The sequence below is a fragment of the Falco cherrug genome, chromosome 3 (genome assembly GCF_023634085.1).
Source record: "Falco cherrug isolate bFalChe1 chromosome 3, bFalChe1.pri, whole genome shotgun sequence".
NCBI lineage: Eukaryota > Metazoa > Chordata > Aves > Falconiformes > Falconidae > Falco > Falco cherrug.
Window position 1 is genome coordinate 28,808,331 of NC_073699.1, and position 23,914 is coordinate 28,832,244.

Below are 23,914 nucleotides of genomic sequence, written 5' to 3' on the forward strand. Positions count from 1 at the left end.
AGCTGCAAGAAACACTGAACAGGAAGGGGATGTGAAGAAAGCATCCTCCAGCTTCTCTGGTTCCGTGCTTCTCCTGGATTTAATTACTTAACATAGTTTTGCCACCAGTTGAGAAACATTTTTTTTCTTTCAAATCTTCCCCTTGAAATGGTTGTGAGTCCTTGATGATATTAAAATAACTTACCACAGCAAAGGACAGGAATAATCAAAGCAAACCAATACCTCCTTGCAGACAACTTTCCAGGCTTCCAGCTGGAAAACCCAGGTGAAATTGCAGGAAATGACAGTTCTTTATGTAGCTCTTGTGGCTGTCCCCTTCTGCTTGATGGAGCCCTTGATAATGTGAATTTGGTCAAAGCCTTCAGTCAACCAGATGCAAGTCTGTGGTCACTGCTAACCTCACATAATTAACTGAAGATTTACATAAAAGAAGAATATGTTCACATTTATTCCAGGAAGGTATCAGTCCCCATCCTGTAATCTTTATGCTTCCCCTGGCTCAAGCACACCATCCTACCCAACAGAGAAACTTCGCAAATGCAGGCTCATGGGAAGTTGTTTCTATAAAGCTCAAATGAATCTTACAAATGGTGCAGCTAAGAACAATTGAGCCCACTTCTGTACCTTGGTGCTTTGTTCTGTAACAAACTGATCAGTGAACCTCTAAATATTTGTAAGCTTGAGTTATGTAAGTTGGTCAAACCCCTGGAGTCTCCAATAAACTTACATGATAAAACTCATGTGACTGAAAGAATGGCAAATATTCTGCAAGGTGTCTAACTGTGGCAGTGTAGGAAGTTATCGCCTACAGCACTGCACTGGAAGTGACTGTACACAAAGCAGATTTTGTGGACAAAACCACCATCTGTTCATCCTTACCTTCAGTGCAAAGTTTAACAGCTCTACCTAAACCATTGCTTCAATGTCATTCAACTCGAGTTTCACTGTAGCAGACTGGAAAACAGGAGTTGGTACAGCACACAAAACACAACTGTAATAATATTCACCCAGGGCAGTAAAAACAATTAAGGGAAACAAGCTCCTAAACAATTCAGGTCTGCTGAAAGATGTCTCTTCACGCCTTATATTTTTAATTGGTCAGGAGATTGCTGAGATTTTATTCAGGCTAATCTAAGTCTGCAGTCAGGAAGAGCTTGCCTGTTTAAGTCTCTGTATTTGACCCAGTGCATCTTGCATACTTGCTTGTGATCCCAGCCAGAACAGAAAAGATGAGCAAAAGCTAAAAATAGACAACCACAGATTTGCTACTGGAACATTTATGAACTATGTAGCCTGGCCAAGGATCAAGAAACTTTCTAGCTTTTTTTACATTTTATATACACTTATGTCCTGATCCCTTCTTGAGACAGCATAGTTCTTTTTTTTGTCTTTTATTTTTTCCCCCTTTTCTGCTCTTAAGTCATTACTAGCATTTGTTAAAATGCCCCCTTGTATACGCGCCAGTGTAATGATCTCTTCTCCCATCCACCCCATGTTTGCAATAGCATCGAACAACAGACTCGGTCCAAGCCACACCAGCCCTTCCCAGCTTGAGGGCACAAGTCCCACAGTATTATTTTTAACTGCTAAGAATTGACTGTTACCTCTTTTTAGGCCTTCTTCTTTCATTTGTTTCAAAGGAGACGGACCAAACTCCTCCTCCACAGGCCGGAACATCCTTTTGACCAGGACACTGCTACTAGAAAACACACAACAGGGACTGTGTCACAGTAAAACTGGGCTCGCAGCAGGAGAGGAGACAACAGCAGCAGTCATGACTCACTTTGGCAAAAACCCCACTATCTACTCAAGTATCACAGACCAGAAACTGCAAGGATTTAGCTTTTGATGCTTATCTGAACTCTCCAGGCCTCTCAAATTGCCCAGACTGACTGGCTGGGACAGGTGACAGGAAAATAGCTCCAATGTTACATACTATTTTGAAAACCCCAAAGGCCTTTAACTGTTTAAATATTGAGGAAAGGGGGTTGGGGAGGAAGAAACAGCTAAGTAAGGAGCTGAACCCACTTTTACACATTGATTCACCTCCTCTTTGGGGTCATGGAGACAGCCTCAGGAAACACGGGCAATATTTCTAAAATCAGAGACCGTACAAGTCAGCAAGCTCAAAAGGAGTAGCACGTTGGGCCGAATCCAGCCCAAAGCTGCAGCACGCTTCGCTGGAGAAGCCAAGGGCTGAAGGCACTAGGGCTACCTCCCCCCTCGGTGTAGCTCTGGCAGGACTCGGTGACTCCTTTCAGTCTTGGAGGACTGAAGCCAATGTGCTTGGTGCAATAAACCCCTTCACTTCTCAAATTCCACTGTGAGCCTTATGAAGAACATTAGCTTCATAAAAGAAACAAAAAAGGCCTCACGTTTTCAAGTCAATGTTAGCTGCAGGTACCCAGCCATTCCCTACCACTGGCCACTTTTTGCAGGCTTACATGAGTGCTGTTGTCTTACGCCGAAGCCTCAGATCTGAGGATGCTCACTTGGGATTCAAGCAACATACACAAGTATGGGGCTTGCACACGTTGCAGTTAGTACTGGCTGAACTTCAGCCACGCATATTTAAGTCCTTATTTCAGGACATCTCTAAATCTTCTAGGGACATTCTGCAATTCTTCCAATCCCTCCAAAGCAAGACAGGGGTGCTCCCATTTCCAACCTTCCCCCTTCCCAGGATCTCCCATCCTCTTTCTGCATTTCTGGTGCTTTGGCATTCTCTCTGCAGTCCCTGTATTCATCACATCCACACATGCACTGCTGAACGGCTTTCAGCAATGCAGTGAAGTTCAGTGCTTCATTAAAAAAATCCTGTTTTTTAAATTATTTGAGAACTCTTCTATGTATAAAAGGCACTTTATTATCAAATATGTTGTCCTGTCCCTGTACTGAACCTTATGGCTCTTTAAACTGTTTTGCTCGAAAATGTAATAAAAAACAGATAGGAAAAGTAGCCAATTCATGTGAAGGAAAAGAAAGTTACCCTAAAATAAACCTCCCTCTACCAGTTCCACATATTATATACACATAACGCTACTGTTAACCATGGGAGAACACGAGGGAAGGGGGGAAAAGGGGATCAGTTTATCTGATTCCGTGTTTTGCGCCTGCTTTCTATAAATTTGAACTGCTAACTACAAAGCTTGTGAAACAATAAATGTCTTACCCTTCTCTCTCATCATCTGTATTATAGTAAACCTAGAAGGGTGGAAAAAGATGAATTATTCCCAAAACTCAGACACCTGCTTAACAGAATAACTTCAAAAGGGAGAAGAGACAACAAGTGGTTTGCAGTTTTTCATATGTTAAGAATCCTTCACCTTCTATAAAACACAAACATCTCTAGTTCTAATTGTGATCTGGAAAAGGTGTGGCTTAGAAAAACTGCTGTTGAATACCACCTAGTAGAAATGTATCAAAGCACTTTGGCAGACACTGCCCTCTCCCCCAGTTTACATAATTTTCCCCGATTATTTTATAATCCTCTAAATCAGATCACTACTAGACTAAATTACCCCTAATACGATTTAAGACACAACACTCACAAGCTTTTGTATGTACTTAATACTGCCTGAAAATCTAACCAAACTATCAGGACCAACGTTAAACTACAGGCCTAATGGAAATACAAATACTAATAGTACAGGTGAACTTTTTTGCACAGGCTGTGGGCAGAAACTCAAGTCCGGACCATTGTTTTGTGTAAGTCAGTACAGCCCACATCACTGGGACCAAATTTACAACAGCAGCAAGCATGGCTGACAGTAGCAGCAGAGATATATAATCACAGTCTGTTGTCAAAGGCTTTACAGGACAGTCAGCCAAATTCCTCATGATGTGCCTGCACTGCAGGTCAGCACCAGCAAGTGTACCACCACCGCAGCTGCTGAGTTACTGTGCAAGCGTGGGGCGAAGGCAGGGCACCAGAGCCCTGTGGTCTGCTGGGGCAGAGCAAGGCATCTCAGGCAGGTTTCCAGCACTTGTGCTGGCAAGACTCAGAGCACACTCAGCTCTCGCTGAGAGCCTTCCCTTCTGAACCTGTACAATGAAAACACCTCAGAGCTCTGTGTGTGCAAAGCTGAGGTCTGTAACTCATTCTATGACCAGGACCTGAAAGTGTCCTTCACTTTCCTAATGAAACATTCATAAATAATAAATTCTTGTCATAATAAATAATTCTTATATTAAGTAATTCACAAAACAATTGAAAAGTTTAGGATAGCAAGAATGCCGATACTGCAATCTATAAAGCAGCAAAGGACAGGGCTGAACGTTGCCTATGAGCTAGCAAACTGGGGTATCTTCCAGTTAGTTTAGAAAATTACTTATAGCATTACACATACTAAGGAATGCTTCCACCTTCTCCTGTTTTGAGACAAATCCACATTCTGGTTTTGAAAGCCATGAGGACAGAAGGTACCCAGCATTGATATGTGAGTGGGTGTCTTTCCAGTTTTGGAGAGTAAGTCAGTGACAGCTGCGATTGCAATGTCTGTGCTCTTTGTGCTTTGCTCTACCACAGTTCTCACTGCTTTAAAATAAATGACAGTTCCAACACTTAGTGTCACTTAATCTTCATTATTTTAATATTTTGCAGCAAGGTGCATATAAAATTTCCCCATTTACTATTTGTCTTTATAAAGACATACATAAAGTTTTCATTCTGCTCCCTGAGATGTTAATAAATAACAGATTTATATTCCAGAAACTGTCACAGCTAACCCTCCAATTCAGGTTTGCAATTTCCCAGCAAGCAATAAAGTATGTCTTAAAAAAGAGCACAGAATTCCTCACATTTACTAGCAGTTATGATTTCCAATATTGAATACTAACATTAGCATGATAGATTTTTACTTTATAGAGTGAAAAAACGAATTTCCAGATCTCTAGGTGATGCCAACAGAAAATGGGCAGTGGTGTCTAGAGAGCCTACTCCTGACCTTCCACGTGTAAGAGCTTGGTCTTCGTTTTCATTTTTCATAGGGAGGGGGATCTCTGCTACCACAAGGTGGCACTTCATTTCATCAAGCCAAATAGCGCATTCAAAACCAGATTCTTTCAGCCATAAACCAACCTTCCCATTTCAAAATTTTTTTACTATTTGTTCCACTCTTTCTTCCTAGCAAAAGAATGGCAAAACCATAACAAACACAAATTAGTTAGACGTTAATGAAGCATAAACTCCTTCTTCACACCCAGAACTCGGTAAGGCACTTGTCTCTTGAAAGGCGTTTTTTTAAATGACTCACCAAGAGCTGCGTTTACCAAAATGAGAGCTGAAACAAACAACTCCAGGAACAGTGATTTATTTTCCCAAGACCTGCCTCACAGCACAGGCAGTCAGAGGGCAGGTGGGCACCAGCTTGTCCCATTATCATGTCCTACCTGTCCAGTCCTTTGTAAGTTTCCAAAGTGAACATCCGGTATGAAGAGAACCGGCTGGGAATCCAGGTCAGCCATTGTTTTGAAGAAGGTGATATCGCTCTTTTTTTGCAGGGGGAGTGCACTTAACTTCCCTTCGGCTGCTAGGAGGATCACAAAGCAACATGGTTTTGAGAGGAGGCATCTTAAGTGTGACTTAGCCCCAAACCAGATAGGCCTGTCTTACTTACAGTTATTACACGAGGCTTGGGATGCCTGGCCTTTGCCTTTCTTTCTGTTCTGCTTCCTCTCTTCATCTCGGATTTTCCTTTCTGCTCCCTGATGCAAAAAAGACAACCCACAGATATCATCCAAAAAGCAAGCACTGTGAGCATTGCACCCTCCGATGCCTGAACTGCAGTGATGGACACATCAGTAATGCTGAACAGAGACTGGTTATCCCCTAACAGATAAATCTGTCCAGATTGTTAGGAATGTGCCAACTTTGGAATGATCACCCATGCATGCCTGAAACTCATGCTGGCACATCCAGCAGCCCCCAGGACGGGAGACACCAAGAGGAACACATCCACATGCTGGTTTGGACGAGACGGGATGGACGGCTCAGGCAGTGCGCAGTCTGTAGCAGGGCTGCTGCCACCACAGCTTGCACAAAGAGCATCCTAAGCCCAGTGCCTTTGCGATGGATGGAGTGCTCAGGCCAAATACTTTGCGTATGTACTGACGTAAAACACCTGCAGGATTGCTGTTGTCTTAGATCATGTCTGTACGAAGCTTTTCTCTAAACTCTCCTCCACCCACCTCGTCTGGGGGTGGCATTGCTCCACTGTGGCCAGCTTTGTAGAGGCCTTTGAGATTTGCCAGTGCAAGAAGGCTACGCTGACAGTTTGCCAACAGTGCAAGGGGTCTTACAGACAAATACAGGCATTTCAAACAGGGAGAAGCCCTCCAGAAACTGGAAAGCGATGTAGCACTGCCCTATTAGGCCCCAGGAACTCCTGGGAAGTTACAGGCTTCTGTTATGTAAATACACTCTCAACAAGTTTAGAAAATAAAACTTGTTATTGACATAAAAAGCAGCAACACCTCCTTTGAAGTTCTCCTAATTTACTTTATAAATATGAATAGTCATGTTGTGATGGGTATTAAAGTTCCATATGCTCCCAGACAGTCAGCATGCAAAATTAAACATTTTTCCAAATTAAAATTAGAAGTGCCTTTAAAAGAAAGGGGGGAGGGAGGTAAGGAAAGTCAAAAATATCCATTCAAGATGGCAAAATTCACACATAAGCCAATGAACCAAGCTTGAAAAGAATACAAAGAAAGATGTACTCCTGGCTGTAACCCATCAATAGACTTCCAGAGGTTGAAAGAGGTGGAGGAAGAACCAGCTCTCTAAAAAACCTGAAGGTGTTTAACAGAAACATTGCTTCCAGACCCAGGTCCCAATCCAGTTGTCACTGACCTCAACCACAGAAGCCAAGGGATTCAGAGTCACGCCCTTATCAAAATTGTTTCTAGTTCTACGTTTGTATCTTTAAAGGCCTTTGGCAGAAAGGAGCAAAAATACAGCTCACGGCCACTGTCCTGCAGAAGGCACATCCCTAAGAGCCCTGTGCTGCACAAAGTAGCTCTGCCAGGCAGCCACAGCCCTACCTACTGCTGGCTGCTGCCGCTCTGCTGCTTGCCGGTAGCAGGATGAACCATGAAAGTAATTTCATGCACAGCAGCAAGCATGAGCTTCCTCTTGGGAAAGCAGAAACTGAGGAGGAGTCAGCCTTTAACACGCAATAAAGAATGTATATTTTACTGATATTTCTTGGTAAATCTTCACAGCTTTGTCTTCATTCATTCAAGGCAAGACACCCCAAATTCCTCTGGGATGCAGGGAATCTCTGAGCAGGGCAGCCATTCCCACCCACCAGTGCTTATTTGTGCCACAGCCACTTTACAATCAGCAGCCACGATACCCACAAAATTACCTACCAGCCCTTCTGAGCTAGGAACATCCCACATGGCACAGTGCAGGGGCCAGCCAAGCCTACATGATGTATGTCATTGTTGTAGGACCATAATAATTTTTTGCATACCAGAGCATTTCTGTCAGACAGTTTTCACAGCTGAGCCATCTGATGCATACCTAATCAATCAGAGTTTGCATATCTCCTTAGGCAGAAGAAGAAATAAGCCTCTCATAGGGGACTATAAATTAGGCTCTGACCCTTCAAATAATTTAATGAGTTTTTCATTTTTTCATTGATGTCCGTACTTTGTATAAATGCAACAAGTACTTCTGCTACTAACGATTAGCAAAACACAGCCCATGAATTTCAGCTGATCCAAAATATTTTTTTTCCATGTCTTCAACTCATTTAATCTTACGTCTTGCATTCCAGCTCCAACCTAGCAAAACCCTTACCGTTGTAAGGACCACTCCCTTCACCGTTATGCAGCTCATGTGCACACCTGTTTCTAGCTCAAGGCCAAAGCGTTCCACATAGGGCAGGACAGGCCCATAGACTTCAGCCGCCTTCTCTCTAAAGCTGAAGATTAATAGGTAATTAGAGTTGCTCAATACCCTATGATAATCTATTTTCTCTATGATGATCCATACTGAAGACAAGAAGGCAGGAACTGCATGTATTCCAAACAACATGAAGTTTTTCAGAGTAAAGAGAACTGGATTGATTTGTTTGATTTTGGAGCAATGTTATGGTATCTGCCAAGTCAAATGCTTCTGCTTCTTTTCAGCAAAGCTAATCACATATAGAAAATTAAAATACCTCTGAATCCCCAGTTCCTTCACACTCAGTGGCTAAAGCATCCTGCAATATATAAATATAAATAGGCCTGGTGGCAAGTTTCCCTGACAACCTACTTAAGGAATAAAAATTATATTCTCTTATCATAATGCAGCATCAGTGATCTGCACATGATAAAAGAGACTGCAAGGGCAGAGAGAATTAGCACTGAGAAAACAAGATGTGCACTTTAACAGTTGCTTTGAAGATTACCTACTGGAAAATACACATGGACAAAAGATTGGAGAAAGAACAGGGAGCAAGCACACAATTAGAACCTTTGCAGCCTTTATCCCCATACATTTATGTCACAAAGCACACACTGGATCTGAGCTGGTGTTCCTCTCTAGTTTATATGTAAATTAATACTAAATTGAAGCAACTGCCTGAGTAAATACTAATATATATATATAATATATACAACTTAGCTAAAAGCAGTTTTAGTTCTTCAGGGATACTATTTCCACAGCAGCTATACTGTGTTTCAGCTAGAGGACACTAATTTATCGGCAAATGTTTTTCTTAAAAACTGGACACATCTACCTGTGATTTATCTAAGTTGATACACAAACACATCGACTAAAAAGGCACCATAACTGCAGAAAAAAATGTTTGTAAGAACACTGTCAGGCACAGAAACACTTTTTCTTCCACATTTCAAACTAAGATACATTTCAGTACTTAGGCAGGAGGAATTCACTTTGCAGTTCTCCTGATCCAGACAACTGTAATAAATCAGACACTTCAGACACTTTTCTCATCAGCTTCTCTTTGGGGTTGTCAGGCTGGGACATAACGGTACACTTTTAAAAGGTGTTACAAATATAATAGGCTTGCTGGTTTTTTTAAATGACCCCATAACACATCTTTAATTGAACATGACAAAGAGGTGGGCAATTAACTGTCTCAGCTTCATGGTCTTTCCCACATGGGCAGCAAACCCTGTCTTTGTCACCAGTGCGAGTCGTGAAGAGAAACTGAGCCAGGACCCTCCATCTAGCACCACCTTAACCAGCACCAGAGCGTTCTTTTGGCATCTTGGAAAGATGTGGGTATGCAGCCTCACCAGCTACCTGCCTCTGAGTGCAATGCATTCTCCCAGTGCCACCAGCAAGTGGAAAATCTCCAACCATTTATTTACTTACAAAAGAACCATGACAAACAGATGCTGGTTAAAGATGCAGCAGCGCTAAGCAAGGGGCAAGCAGGTCTCTGTCTCTTTCCAAGTGCTAATTAGCACAAACTGTCATGTGAATTGACCTCAATAATTTTCATTCATTCAAGTCATTTTCAGCCCTGAATTAAGTTAAAAAGCTCTGTGTACGTGTATGTAGAGATACATTTATATTATACAGATACATATCCCATTATTGATACCCTTGAGTCCTCCAGCTGCCATTTTCAATATAGTTTTGAAGTGCATAACGCTTTAACTATCCCTGTGATCTTTTCTTCTACTTTGAGACAGTTTTGATTAAAAGATTCAACATTCATTTCCTGCTTTCTAGTCTGAATATTTGAAGTACCAATTAAGCCAATAGATGCAATGAACATGTATTATTCAAAATATCCACCAGTTTTGTCTACAGGTCACCCTTGATGACTTTGTGCTCTGAATTTCCTTCCTTTTTTTCCTTTTTTCTAATTGCTTTTCAAAACTAGGTAGATGAACACGACTTGTACTTTGATATTTAATGAGCTTTTAACATCCAGCTGTAGCTTGAAATCTCTAAATATTTGACATTCAAAGTTACCGTTAAAAGCCTAACATTTTGACTGCAAGAAGACCTCAGTGCATACATTTACATTCATTACTTTCAAAGTTTTTGCTCCACTAACACAACTGACTTATTAGCCCTCAAGATCCTGTTGTCAAGACAGCAACAAGGGAACGAACTGAAAAAGAGGAAGGAGCAGCAGCATGGAGACCTGGAACAGTTGAACTCTTACCCTTTCCATTAAAAAGTTAATGCTACGCATTGCCTGGGGCACGGCCTTCTGCCTTTCTATTACCACCTGTAAGACTGCAAGACTAATTTGGATAAATTTCCGAGTCACTTAAATAGAAGTAGGCTCCTGAATCCCTGAACCTTGACTAGAATCCAGTCATCAGCTCCCCCCTGGAAGATCTTTCCCAGCTGGGACAAAGTCATTGGCTGTCAGGTGTTAAGCACAACTCAAACATGGTCATGCTCACATCTAAGAATCATCACTGACACAACATTTCTGAGCAACTCTTTCCACTGGGTAATATATACAGCTGACCATGGCACTGTCAGACTCATTAAGACATGATCTATGTTTTGGTGCTGAAAAATCTTACCAGTTACCACAAAGGAGTAGGGAAACACATTGTAGAAGAACAACATTTTGCAAAAGAGGGAATGAACACCAAAAAAAAAAAAAGTTACTGAACTACAAAATGAAAATGGCTAACATATTTTTGCAGTTTACTTTTAACAAGAAAATCCAAGCAACATAAAAATCTCACTGAGGTTTCCAAAAGCACGGTTTGGAATCAAGCAGGGAGGGAAAAACTATCAGCTGTATTGTTAGGACTCGGTGTTTTCTACTGTATCGTAAGAGAGCTTAGCAGGCCTTTACTGAAAGGTGCATTTCTCTCCCAGACACCTCTCCACAAAGGCTCACACATTACCCCATCCTGGCTGTTAAAGCCAGAAGGGATAACATCATCAGATTGGCACTTGCATGAGCCTATGGTCAGCACTGACCTTCCAAGTAGGGATCTTCATGTTTGTAATTTCTATGACTTTTTTGATATTCCTGTATCATGATCTCTAACATGCTGTCCTTAAGCAGTCCAACTACTGCTCACAAGCTAAGGAATCAAGGCCAAAAAGGCTGCAAAGCAGTAAAATAATTACATGATAATCTGTTAATATATGATATAGCTGGTCCAAATTCTACCACAAAATACAATTTTTAGGGAAAGAAAAAACACTTAATTAGGTCTAAAATACACCAATAATAAACTGTCTAACAAGGTTACTACTCTACCCATGGTAACTATGCTTTCCACTTACCTTGTCACAAAAAACCTTGATCTGGCAGTAGGCTCGGTGGATGGGTTTGTTGCTGCGGTTGTTGTAGCTGTAGGTATCAATCTGAATCATCAAAGGAAGCCCTTTCACTCCTTTTTGTGAGGAGAAGTCTGTGCTCAAGCAATTCACTGTGATGAAAATCTGTGTGCCAGAGAGATTACTTTAAAAATGTGGTGCAAACAACTAATAAGCTTCCAGAAACACATGACCACAAATGGGAAAATAAAAGCAGATGCCCACTCACCCACCCGGAAAAAAAAAAAGTAAAAAAAAAGTTTGTATTTCAGGTGGAAATTTATACATTTGTACATTCCATACACTCTGGGAATTTATACATTTATTCTCCACTTCTATCCTGAGTTCAGCAAAGATGCGGCCCACGCTGGGAAGAAGGACAAGTTTTTAAAGCACGTATTGGTGCTTCAGTTTGGCTCAGGAGCTCACATTTGAGGTGAATCATTGGATTGTCCCAACTTACCGTGCTTTGGTTCACACCAGAGAGCTCGGAGTGCATGAGGCGGATTATTTTTGGAAAAGCCAGACCAGAAGATGTACCCTAGGGGCACAACTCACATACTACAGCTGCTAATGGTTGCTCCGTCCATGGGAGCTGACTAAATATAATCTGAGATAAAACCTAAAATGTGCCTCGTGGGTGTCAGGTCTTTAGCCCTGACTTGTTTCACACTACAAACCTGCTCTGTATGTTCGCATTATTTGTTAATATAGACATAGCAAGATCATCTTGCATTGTCCTTTCCAGTTGTCTTTTGGTCTGGCTCGTTCTTCTGACAGCTCACAATTTAAATTCAGTGTGGCCAAAGACAAGTCCTACTCTTTTTTATTTTACAAATTCTTTTCACATTCTCACCAGCAGTACCCCTTCCTTCCACCCCATCAAGAGATACCCCAGATCTTCCCCTCACCACCTTAGTTCAATTTCAAAAATGCATTTCACCCTGTCTTTCAAGCTGGGAAGGAGTTTCTCAAACATTTATAGAAATATTCCCTACCTCTTCTCAAAAGTCCCCTTTGCGATGTAGCATCCATGCAACCTGACATTGCCCTCAGTTTCCAGCACGCACACACAGCCCGCCTGCCTTTACTTCAGAAAACCATCTTCATGCTCTCCTTCCATACCCACTTACATCTGTTGATAGCCACTAGTCATCTCCTGCCCTCTCATCTCCATCCGTACCATGGGACAAGGTGTGTCTCATCTGCCACGTGTTTGTAAAGGACCTGGGAGAAAGGTCTCCCCAGGACTATTCTGATGCGGAGCAAGCATTGTGAACTGAAATATCACTGATAGCATTCAGTTAGGGCAGCGTGCCTGAAACTTGAGAGATGAAACTGGATTACAAATGCAATTACTCCTCCCAGTGAGGAATATGTGCATGACATAGTAATTTGGGGCAATTACGAATTAGCCAGATTCTACTTTTTTACTTTTCCTCACTTTAAAAAAAAAATCAACCAACCAAACCCCAAAACTGTGAGCTAAGGAAAAGGTCAGAGAAACCATCAGTACATTATTTCCTGAACCATGAGGATGTGAAACCTGCTCCAGCAGAACAAGCACACTCGGGAAGAGATCCCAAGCGGACCTCATGAAGAGATCCCAAGCGAACCTCGTGCACACCTGCCGGGCAGGGCAGAGGCCAACAGCCCCTTGGGGTCTGGGAGCATTCGGGAAGGGAGAGCACGAATGACACAGTTCTGAGTGACCAGAATGCAGCATCCTTAGGAGAAATGCTGCTGAGAATAAGGAAGGGCTCCGGCAAGGCTGGGGGGGTACTTTAATGGCAGAAGTTAACATTACAGTCGGGGTTTTTTTATGAGGGAGCCAGAGTCGCTTGTTTGCCTGACTGAGCTAATGGCCCCTCTGCATTTCTGCTCCTGATTGTATCGCTGAGCTGCATTTACAAATGAAATAGTTGAACTTTAACTGCGGGGAGAGGAGGGAGGGAGGGGAAGGGCCCTAGGTGAAACTGATTTTGAAGCTGATAGTGTTATTTCTGTTTCAAATTACAACCTGGTCTCCAGCTCCAAAGGTAAGCCTGGATACCGGTGCACATGCCTTTGAAATGTGACGGCCTGAATTTCCATGTGCCTTCAGACTCCTTTACAGTGTCAGGGCAGTACCTTAAAGTGTGTGTGAACACAGAGCAGTGGAATGAGGTCTGGCATCAAACAGAATCTGGACTTGCTATATTTTAGCCCATACTTCTGCACTGGGATTTTCCAAACTGCACGTTAAAATGTTGAGGGTTGGACGTGCAGGCTTTGCACCCACCCAGCAGTCTGTGCATCTACCACCTCTGCTGCACACTCAGCTGAGAAGTAAAAAAAGATCTTGTCCCACCTTAATCAACTACATACACTGTGTGTGATCTCTGCTGCTGCCTGCAGAAACAGAGCAGAGTAGGAGCGGCTGGGGAAGACAGACTTTATCATTTCAAGAGTCCCCATACAGCAACAACAGATTATTCAGCATGAATAATAGATTGATGCTGTAAGATTCGATATCCTGCCCTGACACTGTAATACATCAGGATCTCTCAGAGGAGCAATGACTGTATGTTCATGCACATAAAGTGTACTACTTTCTGTCATATAATTTGCACCTCGCCAGATATACAGATGGATTTGAATCAGCACAGATGACTTATTTTTTGGGAAAACCTTGTCTCCACACAATCTTCTATTAGCTTTCCTGTAAAGCACAACACTGACTTTGGATTTGAAAAACATGGGGAGTGCAGAGAGAAGGGGAAGAGGGCATCAGTTCTGCTACTTGAGTTGATTTTAGGAGTTTTTTTCTCCACGTGACTGAAGATCTGCAGCAGTTTTAACACCATGGTGCAGCAGGCTGCTGTGGTGAACAGGACCTGGGGAACCTTCTGGACAGTCGCCTTGCCTCTGCCCTTGCTCTAACCAGAAAACCTTTCACCTCCCCAGAGCAGTGGCCGAGGAATGCTGCCTGCTCTGAGCAGCAGTGATTTTGTCTGCCTGTCCAAGCACTGCCTGCTTTGCCCTTTACAACCCTCACCTTTCCCTCCTTTACAGCTCCTGTACATAATGCAGGTACTCCCACTCTCAGTGAGGCAAGGAGCAAAACAACCCCATGGGGAGCCATGAAAACATGAAATCCGGCTTTGCCTCTCTTGGAAGACACACAGGTTTAAGAACCTCCTTGCACTGGTCTCTTCCATAGTAGAGTTACATGGTTAGAAAATGCAGAGTTCAGTAGAAATGACAGTAGCAGGAGTGGAAATCACTGCTTTTTTTTCCCCAGGGCGCTGTCTACACTTGACTTAGAACTAATTTAATGGATGTGACTATGGCTGTACCTGAATTAATTTACAAATGTTTTTTTTTCCCTGTGCAAACTGGATTTTAGCAATGTTTTGCTATCAGGAATACATCTGGGTTGCCGTTACAGTGATGTCTTTTTTTTTTTTTTTAATGCCAACATCTCTTAGATTATAGCAACTCATGACAGAGTTGCACCATCTAGACTCCAGCTCAGGCATGCCATTGGCAATGAAAAACTTACTTGGAGAAGCATTTGGTGCCTAAGAAAGCTTCAAAAGTGGCCTAAGATAACGACAACTCTTCTGTATGTTATAAAGCATGTCTAAAAAAAGCACTCTGTTTCAGGGAAGGCGTTCCTCCACAGTGTAGCTGTTATTATGTGAATTACTGACTGTTTGTTAAATACTGCAGCATAATTAGCGATGTACAAGACACAAACACAGTAAGTAACCTGCCTTAAGAGAAAGCAAGGTTCAGAAATCCATTTCCCCTTTTATCATTTAATCCAGCCAACATGACTCCTGCCGCAGTCTCTCAACTTCTACACTTTAAACATCTACAGTTATGAAACTTCTAATATAAGCCTTTTATTACTATTTACATTTCTGGCTCCCATCATCTCCGAAGGAGCCAAGGACAGAAAAGAGGGAAAAGTGCATTATAGCACAAGATCACAAACTTACAGTGATTTCTCTACTGAATACTGGCAACACATAGAATCAACGTATGCCTGGGTGACGGGTCTTTACAAAACTCTGTTTTAGAAGGGTTCATCCCTCCAGACTATAACAACAAAGAGTTAAATGACTTGTCTCTCAAATGACTAACATGAATCCCATCATCCCTCATACACACAAAAAGTGTGGTTTTACAGTTTCTCCTGCCAGCCGTTAACTTATAAATCCCATACAAAGGTAGGACCTTTGTTTTATTTCAATACAAATGTCTCCAGCAAATGTTTACACTGCTCTTTTGAAGCTTCCTCAACCCACACCACACCCCAGCAACTACATAAAAATGCCATTTGCCTTGAATCCCAGACACATACTTACCAAGCCACTTGTATACACTGAAATTTCAACATTATTTGCTACCACAGGTCAACTCTTCTTTGATATATACCTGTCTGTGTGCATGCCTGGCATATATACATACATACATACGCACACTTGCACACACACACACACATAGGGTGTATTAAAGCAGCTGCCAAGTCTAATCCTACATAATTTCTGGTAATAACTCCCCAAAATTAAGTATCTTTTCCTCCAACCTTTAAATTTAAAAGAGTAGAGAAAACGTTAATTTCCTCCCTAATTAAAGGAAATGTGGTGTAACTTAGGAAGGAAATTAATAATTATGAGCAAAAAATTCTTATACTAGCCAAAACCTGTCCTGAGTATCACTAGTGATGTTAAAGAAATATGGATTGTCACAATACAAACCACTGCTAGAGGCTGCGCTGCTCTGTAAGCTTGATTTTACAGTTGTGCCCACTGGAATCATAACTCACTTCAGCCCACAGTACCCAAGAACCTAATCCTGCAAATCACTCACTCATTGAAAACAGCTTATTACTGTATGGGCTATGCCAAAACTCATTAAATAACTGGAAAGGTTCCCAGAGGCTTCAGCATGCTTTGGATTAAAGATCTACATTTCAGTTAAATATAGCAGGACAATGATTGCACGCAAGTATACACAACAACCGCACAGCACACAACTACTGTACACACCAAAAATCATGTGCCAGCACCTGCCTGAATAACATTATCTGCCAACGTGTTTGTTTACCCCACGTCCAAGTTGCAGTGCTTAGCAGAAATCAGTAATTTCTTGGTATCACTGAAAAGTAATATTTGACTGCTTTAAGGCGACATTTTTCACACCTTTGAATTTAAGGTTAAGAAGTACTTTCCATAAAAATATAAAATTAATGTATTGCTTCAGAAGCAACATCATCCTAACCATTTTAAATTAGTGAAGTATTAATGAGAGAGAAGACTTCTCTCAAAGAGTTGGCATGATCTATGACAAAGATATTCTCTTTTGACCAGGAGAGTTCTGGTTCTTAATTATCTTTCTTGCAAACTAACTTCTGTCAGCAATAAGACTGCAAGCAGGCAGATTATGTCTATCAAAACTGAAACTGAGCCCTCTGTCCAAAAGCCTCCAGTAGAACTTTGTCAACCAGCCAGATGTTGCAGCAAAATCTTCTGTAGGGCAACAGCAAGGCAACTAACTACCTTCTAGCATATCAAAAAAGACTTTTAAAAGATGGTTAAAAAGTCAGCCAGTTCTGGTTAATTTTTATTTGTTTCCTCACCTTTTTTTAAAAGAACGCCCTTAAAAATACCAAACATAGCACCAAGGTTCAACAAAAGGGAGCTAACAAATCACCTTGCCCATAAACGTTGCGTATTTATACACAGAAGTAAATATGGGAGTGAAACAACGATGGACTCTTCACTTCCTACCTCTGCTTCCTTATTGCACAATTATCTTTGTCTCAAGGAAGTATAAGGAAGAGTTTGACATGGGTGTAGACCATTCCCCTCATTTCTCTGTGTCCTGCTCTGAACCACAAGCCCCACGGTGACCTCTAGACAATGGTCCCAGCAGAAAAGGATGTTGCTTTAGGAAAAGGTAAGGATGTGCTGAGCCCAACTCTGCTCTGCCAGAAGGCAAGGGGACTGCTGCTGTTGAGCAAATACATCAGAGAAAATGCTAACAGAGTGGTGTTTCTGACTTTGGTGCTGTTCCCTTAGTCTATGGAAAGCAATGGTGATATTATTCCACAGCTCAACACATGCAGCACAAGATTCTCTCTTCCACCGACTTGCTCTGCCAAGCAGCTGTCAAAAGACAAGGGATCGAGAGCATAGAGCTGGAGCCCGCACCCCAGTTCCCTTCACATTACTGAGGCTACAGAGGTGTCTGCCTGTACTCTCTGAATGCCTGTTTCTTCCACATAAGATCCGACTGAGATGCTGCCTTACAAACCCTTAGCAGGCTCACTGTTAGCAAGCAGATTCTGGCTGTCACACCCGAGCTGTTATTATACCCTCATCCAGACGGGCTTCCAGGAGGAGGGTACTGCTCTGCTTGTGTGTGGGAGGAGAAATCTGGCTTTAAATCAGCTGTCCTCCAGGTGGAGTAGGAAAGTGAGAAATCTGATGGTCCACGTAAGTTTTCCTAGATGCAGGATTTAGTCTCCCAGGAGAGACAGGGATATTCGGTTAAGTGACCAAAAGGCTAGGTGATTTCTGCTTGTGTTTGATTTTTCAAGATCACTCCCCTGTGCACTTCCAACAACTGGTCTGTTTCCTTTATTTCTTCCTGGGCCAGTAAAGCGCTTCATCACATCTCAAAGGCCCTGGAAAGAACCACTCTGTGCTGCTTTTGTGTGACTTGGAAGAGAAAGGTCTTTGTGTCTGTGAAGTTAAGTTTTAATCTTGAAATTGTTGTGAAAAGGGAAAACAACACTGAGCAGAAACAATGGAGCCAGTTGAAAGTTCATCGTTCAAAAAGCTTAAGAAAAGAGAGTCTGTAATCAGGCCTTGAAATTCTTCCTCTCTTTTGGATGAGGTAATTGCTGGAGAAAAAATAGCCTTCAGTGACGTACCTCCAAGTCCACAGTTTTCAAACACCGCAGGGGCATCCTATGGGAATCACCAGACTCAGCACAACTGGTTATTTATAAAGACTCTCCAACAGAAGCAAGCATGTGGGGACGTGTACACATGTGCACGGAGGGAAACACTACAGTGCATGGTGACAAGCTTTCAGGTACAACCTGATCTATGCTTGACAGCCCAATACCAAAGTATGTTATGAATACTCTTACTTTTGTAATATTTGTACATATTTGTAAAAATATCAATACATTTGCAGTTCAAGCTCCTAAAAGATCAGATATTTGATAACTATCCTCCAAAATAAATAAGCCAGTTTGCATTTGAATGACTACTTCCTGTAAAAACACAAATGGCTTTCTTCAATTTCACTCCTGACACTCTGTTAATCCAGCAACAACAAAAGAGTCATTATTTAAAAATACTATGTTGTATTTCCAGCTATCATTGCAACAGTTGTGTTCTTAATGTTCTGGCACCCAAGGGAAGAGCAATGTGAATGCTGTGAGATTAGAACAAAATGGCCAAGGATAACATCCGATATTAGTGGATGTGGCTTTCTTGCTCCTAGGCCAACATGGTGTCTTGGCTAAGTCTGGCTTGCAGCTGGAAATGCAAAGGTATTAAAGAACTGCCAGCCCTTGCAACGGGGACGGTAGCTGCCAGTGGTATGAGGCTGCCATGTTCTAGCCCTGGTAGTGCTTCTATAAAGGTCTTTGGGAAAGTCATGTCAAAGATCCCAAACCTCTATGTGCTGTATTTGATTGCACAACAATCACACGCACACAATGGTCATCTGTTGTGACTGCAGAGGACAACATACTGCTGTATTTTAAAATGGAATCGCATAATATGGGAATATCTGGGGCAGTGATAATGTAATCATTCCATGAGTAAATACAGCACCACTAGCGACTGGGCCAAGTACAACTTTGTTTACCAAGGGTAGCTTTTGAAAGAGCTAGGTAGTTTCCAGACCTACTGTCTTTTCTTTAGCAGACTGTCCCTTTAAAATGTGCATCAGAGACGAAAACCCCTTTTGCTAAAAAATCTCAGCACCTTCAGCCAGCAAGTCAGGACAGTGAGTGTTAATGCTACCACTCCATGCTCAATGCAATCTCTCTCAGGACTCACTAGCTCAAGGCAATCTATCTAATACTCTGTTAGAAATGCAGCGGGGAACCATCTATGAAGATGTCTCTGTATTTGAAAGACCCTTAGCATTACTTGAACATCGGGCAATTTGTATTTGACACGAAAACAATATCAGAACTTCACTAAGCTCAATAGTGTTTGCTGTCTATTACTTCTACATTCCCAAGTCTTGCATTACCCCCACTCATTTTACACAACCTATTTCTATTTCCCTTGTTGTTTGCTTTCCAGGGATGAATAACTTCTTATAATTACCAGCAGCTTTTCATTTCTCTTACACTACTCTATGCAGTTGACACACTCTGCCACCCTTTGGATAACTTTATCTATAAGAAACTTGTTAAGGTGCTCTGCTGCCCTGGTTTATAGGTTCACTGTAGCAGTCAGATCCCTGAACGCAAAATTCCCATATGTCAGGGCATTTGATCATTTGGAAAAAAAAAAAAAGAAAGATTGCACCAGTTCTCAAAAATACATTCACACCCAATTGCAGGGACAGTCCGTGTAGTAAAAAATAATGGCACCAACACAAAGGAAGGCATAGTCTATCTTACAGAATATTGATTATTGGAGATGTTAACAGTGTAGAAAATTCTTTATTTAGTGAAAAAAAACATTCACACCTTGTGTCCCACACTGACTTTGCAAGTAGGAAGAAAACTTTTAATGTTTCTCAGGCTGGGCATATTTTAAATGGAAAATCACTGAGAGGCCACAAGTAAGAAACTACATTGTGAGAGCCCTGCAGGCTTTCCTCAGAACTATGTCTCTATTTATCAGTGATACAGGTGTGAATGCACTATCATCTCGACAGCCGTTACATACCATCTTGCCTTTTACGGACAGTCAGAATCCTTGGGGTCAGTGAAAGACCACCCTCTGCCTGGCTTTGCAGAGACCAAGCTCACTCACCTCCACCTATACTTCTTATTATTTGTTAAAACAGAGAGAAGTGTATAGTGAATAAGGATAGATGGTTATAAAGGCATACCATCTGTGTGGCTTTTCCTCACCTTTGCCTCCTCATTGACATCCCAAGTAAAGGACACGGCATTGAACGCGATTTCTTCAATATTCCCAATGGTATTAAAACTCTCCTTGTAATCAGCTGTAAGAAATAACAAACAAACAGACGACTCATGAAAAAGGTTTGAACTTCCGCTTTTACAATTAGTAGTACCTCTGCTTTTTCAGCTGAGTTGTCTAATGCCTCAAAACTACCTCTTGTATTGTTTATGTTGAATAATTAATAACCTTAATTGCAAAGAGGTAATATACTGCAGCTTGAGTCTTACGCATAGTGCATCACTAGCTAGTGTTCTTGCAAAATATTGCTTGTTCTCAAGAAGGAATCGGTGTGACCGTAGTAGGAATAAGTGGGTGTATTCATTAGCTTGGCCAAGGAATGGCCAAAACTGGAGAATTAACTAAAAGCTATTGATACATTTAAAGGGACTGTTCAAATCTTGACATAACCAAACAACATGACAGTAAACCCTGAAGAAGCTTTCTAAAAGGCTAAGAGTTATCATTGGAGGAAATAACCAGTAGTGTATATTTCTTGCCCAGATGTTTCAGCTTTCCCAGAAATTACTGCACTGGATGCTGGATCTCTATCTTAAAAAACAAAAAACAAAACAAAAAAAACCACACCACAAAAAAACCAAAAAAATAAACCCAAACCTCAACCAATCAACAAAAAAAAAATGCACCACACAAAACAAAGAAATAAAACCACAAAGACCCTTTCTTCAAAGTGTGAATGATACTAAAATAGCGAACAAACAAACATGAAGTGTTTTCAAATTGTCCAACTACAAAATCTGCACCCTCTTCTCACTTCTTTCTAAAGGGCTGTTACTGTTATCAATAAGCTAGCATTTCAGAAGGAATGCAAAGCAAGAGGGAGGAAGTCCAAATTTCAAAGATGACCCAACCCTCCCCCAAAAACAAGGGTGGGAAACCACATAAAACAGGTAACTACTTCTTCACAATCAAAGAGGAACAAGCCCCCTTTTTCTCTCCCTTTGCCAGCCAATTTAACACACTTTCTTATTTTGATGACAGATAGAAAGACCAGGTTTGTAAGGAGGTAATATCTTCTTGATTAAAGGAACTTCCAGATTGTTCCTGCAAATGCATCAACTCTCTCGGAGACATATACATTTCCATAGAATCCCCTGAGGGCTGTAATTGGACTCAGCGCCAGAGGGCTGAAATTATGTCATGCAGTGATCTCGATCTAATGCTCACTAAGAATCAGAAGCACACTGATACTTAGATTTGTAATCAGTTATAGAAAGAGGATGTTTTTGTATTCTACAAATGAGACACCCAAATGGTTTCAATATTAATTTCCTTTGCCCTTCTGAAAATAAACAGCTGATTTCTAAAAAGTAATTCCTAGGTAATAATAGTTTTAAAATAATTCATAACAAAACCATTGCTGCACGAAGATAATTATGTAACATTTGAGACATACAATTAGTATACTTTTCTCTCATCTGAAACGCAGGCATGCTGGCATTTCCCTGGTCAACTGAAACTGTGTGCCTGGGATACATGAATGATTTTGGATGCAGTAAAAATTCACTGTTCTGACCATAGGAACAGCACAAGACATTTGGTGATGCAGCAAGTTACACTGTTTGAGAAGGCAGGCGGGTTTTTCATCCCCATCATGAACTTAGATCTCCTCTCTAACTGAAGTCATTGGCTTCACTATCTAAATTCAGTGTGGGAATGCAAATGAGAAAAATTAGAAGACACATAAGTAGCTTAATATGCATCTGCACACATCCACCCACCCCTTAAATCTATGATTCACCAGAAAGTGCCTCGTGCAACTGACTGCTGCATATGGGCATGCTGTGTAGGTGCACTTTGGAAAGACATGAACAAGATGTCTTGTAAAGACACATGTTTTCTTCTCCTAAAAGGCTGTCAGAAGCTCCCATCCCATCAACCCTTCCCTTCCCCCAACACATGCCTCCGCTTCCTTAATTGCCATACACAAATCTCATGGAGTGACTATATGACGTGCTGTTTTAAAAGCAAAAGTGCATCCTACTCCCTCAATTTACAGATAATTAAAGAAGGATTAAGAAAGTATTTACATCCAAGGATATCTGAAAGTTGTTAGTGTGACTACAATTTCTCCTCTTCTGCTTCTATGTGTTACCAGAAATAGAAAATTGGGGTTCTTCACCATGCTAGAAAATGGCTCCACAGGAATTATTTCCTCTTTTTTTTAGGTAAACTGCACATTAAACAATGGTAAATTTCAACATTAAACACTAATAATTTGCATGCATTACTTACCATTGTAGTAGATTTTGTGTTGTGCACATAAATAATACAAAATATCCTGCAAAAACATATGGCCAAACCTCTGGAGCACAAATAATCCCAATCTAAAGCTTCCACACCCACTCTATGTCCATGTTTCAACATGTTCCAGTGTTTGTCAAACTATGGTACTGATTCTAAATAATCAGTATTTTCTGCAATCTAACACTGTACTCTTTATTTGACATTATTTTAAAAGAAAAAGCTAGTGATCCAATGTCACAGCACTGTGGAAAAGTCAGCCTTTTTTTTTCCCCCTCACTCCTGCTAAAAACTATGGAAGTGCCTCTCTCCTTCAGAGAAATCCATAACAGCACATAGCCTAAATTCTGGAAAACACCTTTCCTTCTTGCTTAGTAAGTGTCAAGTCCTCAGATTCATTCCTCAAGCACTAAGGACTTGCTTACATGTAAGTACATGCTTATCCTATTAATATCAAAGCACCTTCAGACCCAGTACAGTATCTAATCCATTCAACCATCCTTCCTCCCAGGAGGTGCACCAGCCAGTACACAAAACAAATTAAAGCTGTGACCCCTGCATGTCTGCAGTGGGGGAAGAACTCACTCTATTTCCTCTATCTCCAGAATATAATCGCAGGCCAGAAGGCAGACAGACAGACCTGTGCCACCCGGGAGAGCAGCACAAGCAGAGTCGTCACCCCTGTCTGAGGGCTGAATAGCTGGACTCCAGAACTGGAACATCTTGAATTTATTTGATTCTTTGCCTGCTAAGGACCAAGCCACGCTCCAGATTAAAAAAGCGTTCCTAAACACTTAAAAAGGATTCACAGGTGTTAAACATGCGCTACAAACATTAAGTTAAAATAATATTAAGTATTATAAACATCTATGGAGTATGTTACACAGATTTATGGCTATTCACAGATAGTTTTAAAAGAGCGTAATACATGATTAACCCTTTATATACTGTTGATAGTTGGAGTGAAATCCAAAATAAAAGTGGGGCTACCAGCAGATTGCCAGACCATCCTCTGAAGATGGGGCAAACCTGATACACACCCCTGTCCTCAACAAGCTTCTTTCACTGCCTGTTTAAATGGTTCTCCATGGCGTACCCTGGCATTTGCTAGTCTCCCTCATAGACACCTAATTCTCTCTGTTAACTACACAGGGCCTGGACATTAACTCAGTATTCCTCTATGGGAGCTCTTCAAGGATCTTAATTTTTAATGTACAGGAAAATC

At 41.4% G+C, this 23,914-nt stretch overlaps 1 protein-coding gene across 4 annotated transcripts in view; it reads right to left on the reverse strand.

Moving 5' to 3' along the window:
* Positions 1 to 23,914, reverse strand: part of GRHL2 (grainyhead like transcription factor 2) — a 71,586-nt gene that overhangs the window by 17,265 nt on the left and 30,407 nt on the right. For 2 of the 4 annotated variants that reach the window (XM_027804200.2, XM_014277046.3), the window contains exons 8-13: positions 20,373 to 20,467; positions 11,234 to 11,392; positions 5,619 to 5,706; positions 5,392 to 5,531; positions 3,173 to 3,204; positions 1,605 to 1,699 (exon numbers count right to left, since the gene is read on the reverse strand). In XM_027804200.2, the coding sequence (XP_027660001.1) occupies positions 1,605 to 1,699; positions 3,173 to 3,204; positions 5,392 to 5,531; positions 5,619 to 5,706; positions 11,234 to 11,392; positions 20,373 to 20,467 (609 nt within the window). The remainder of the gene's footprint in view (positions 1 to 1,604; positions 1,700 to 3,172; positions 3,205 to 5,391; positions 5,532 to 5,618; positions 5,707 to 11,233; positions 11,393 to 20,372; positions 20,468 to 23,914) is intronic. The other 2 variants (XM_027804151.2, XM_027804096.2) reach the window with 2 other exon arrangements.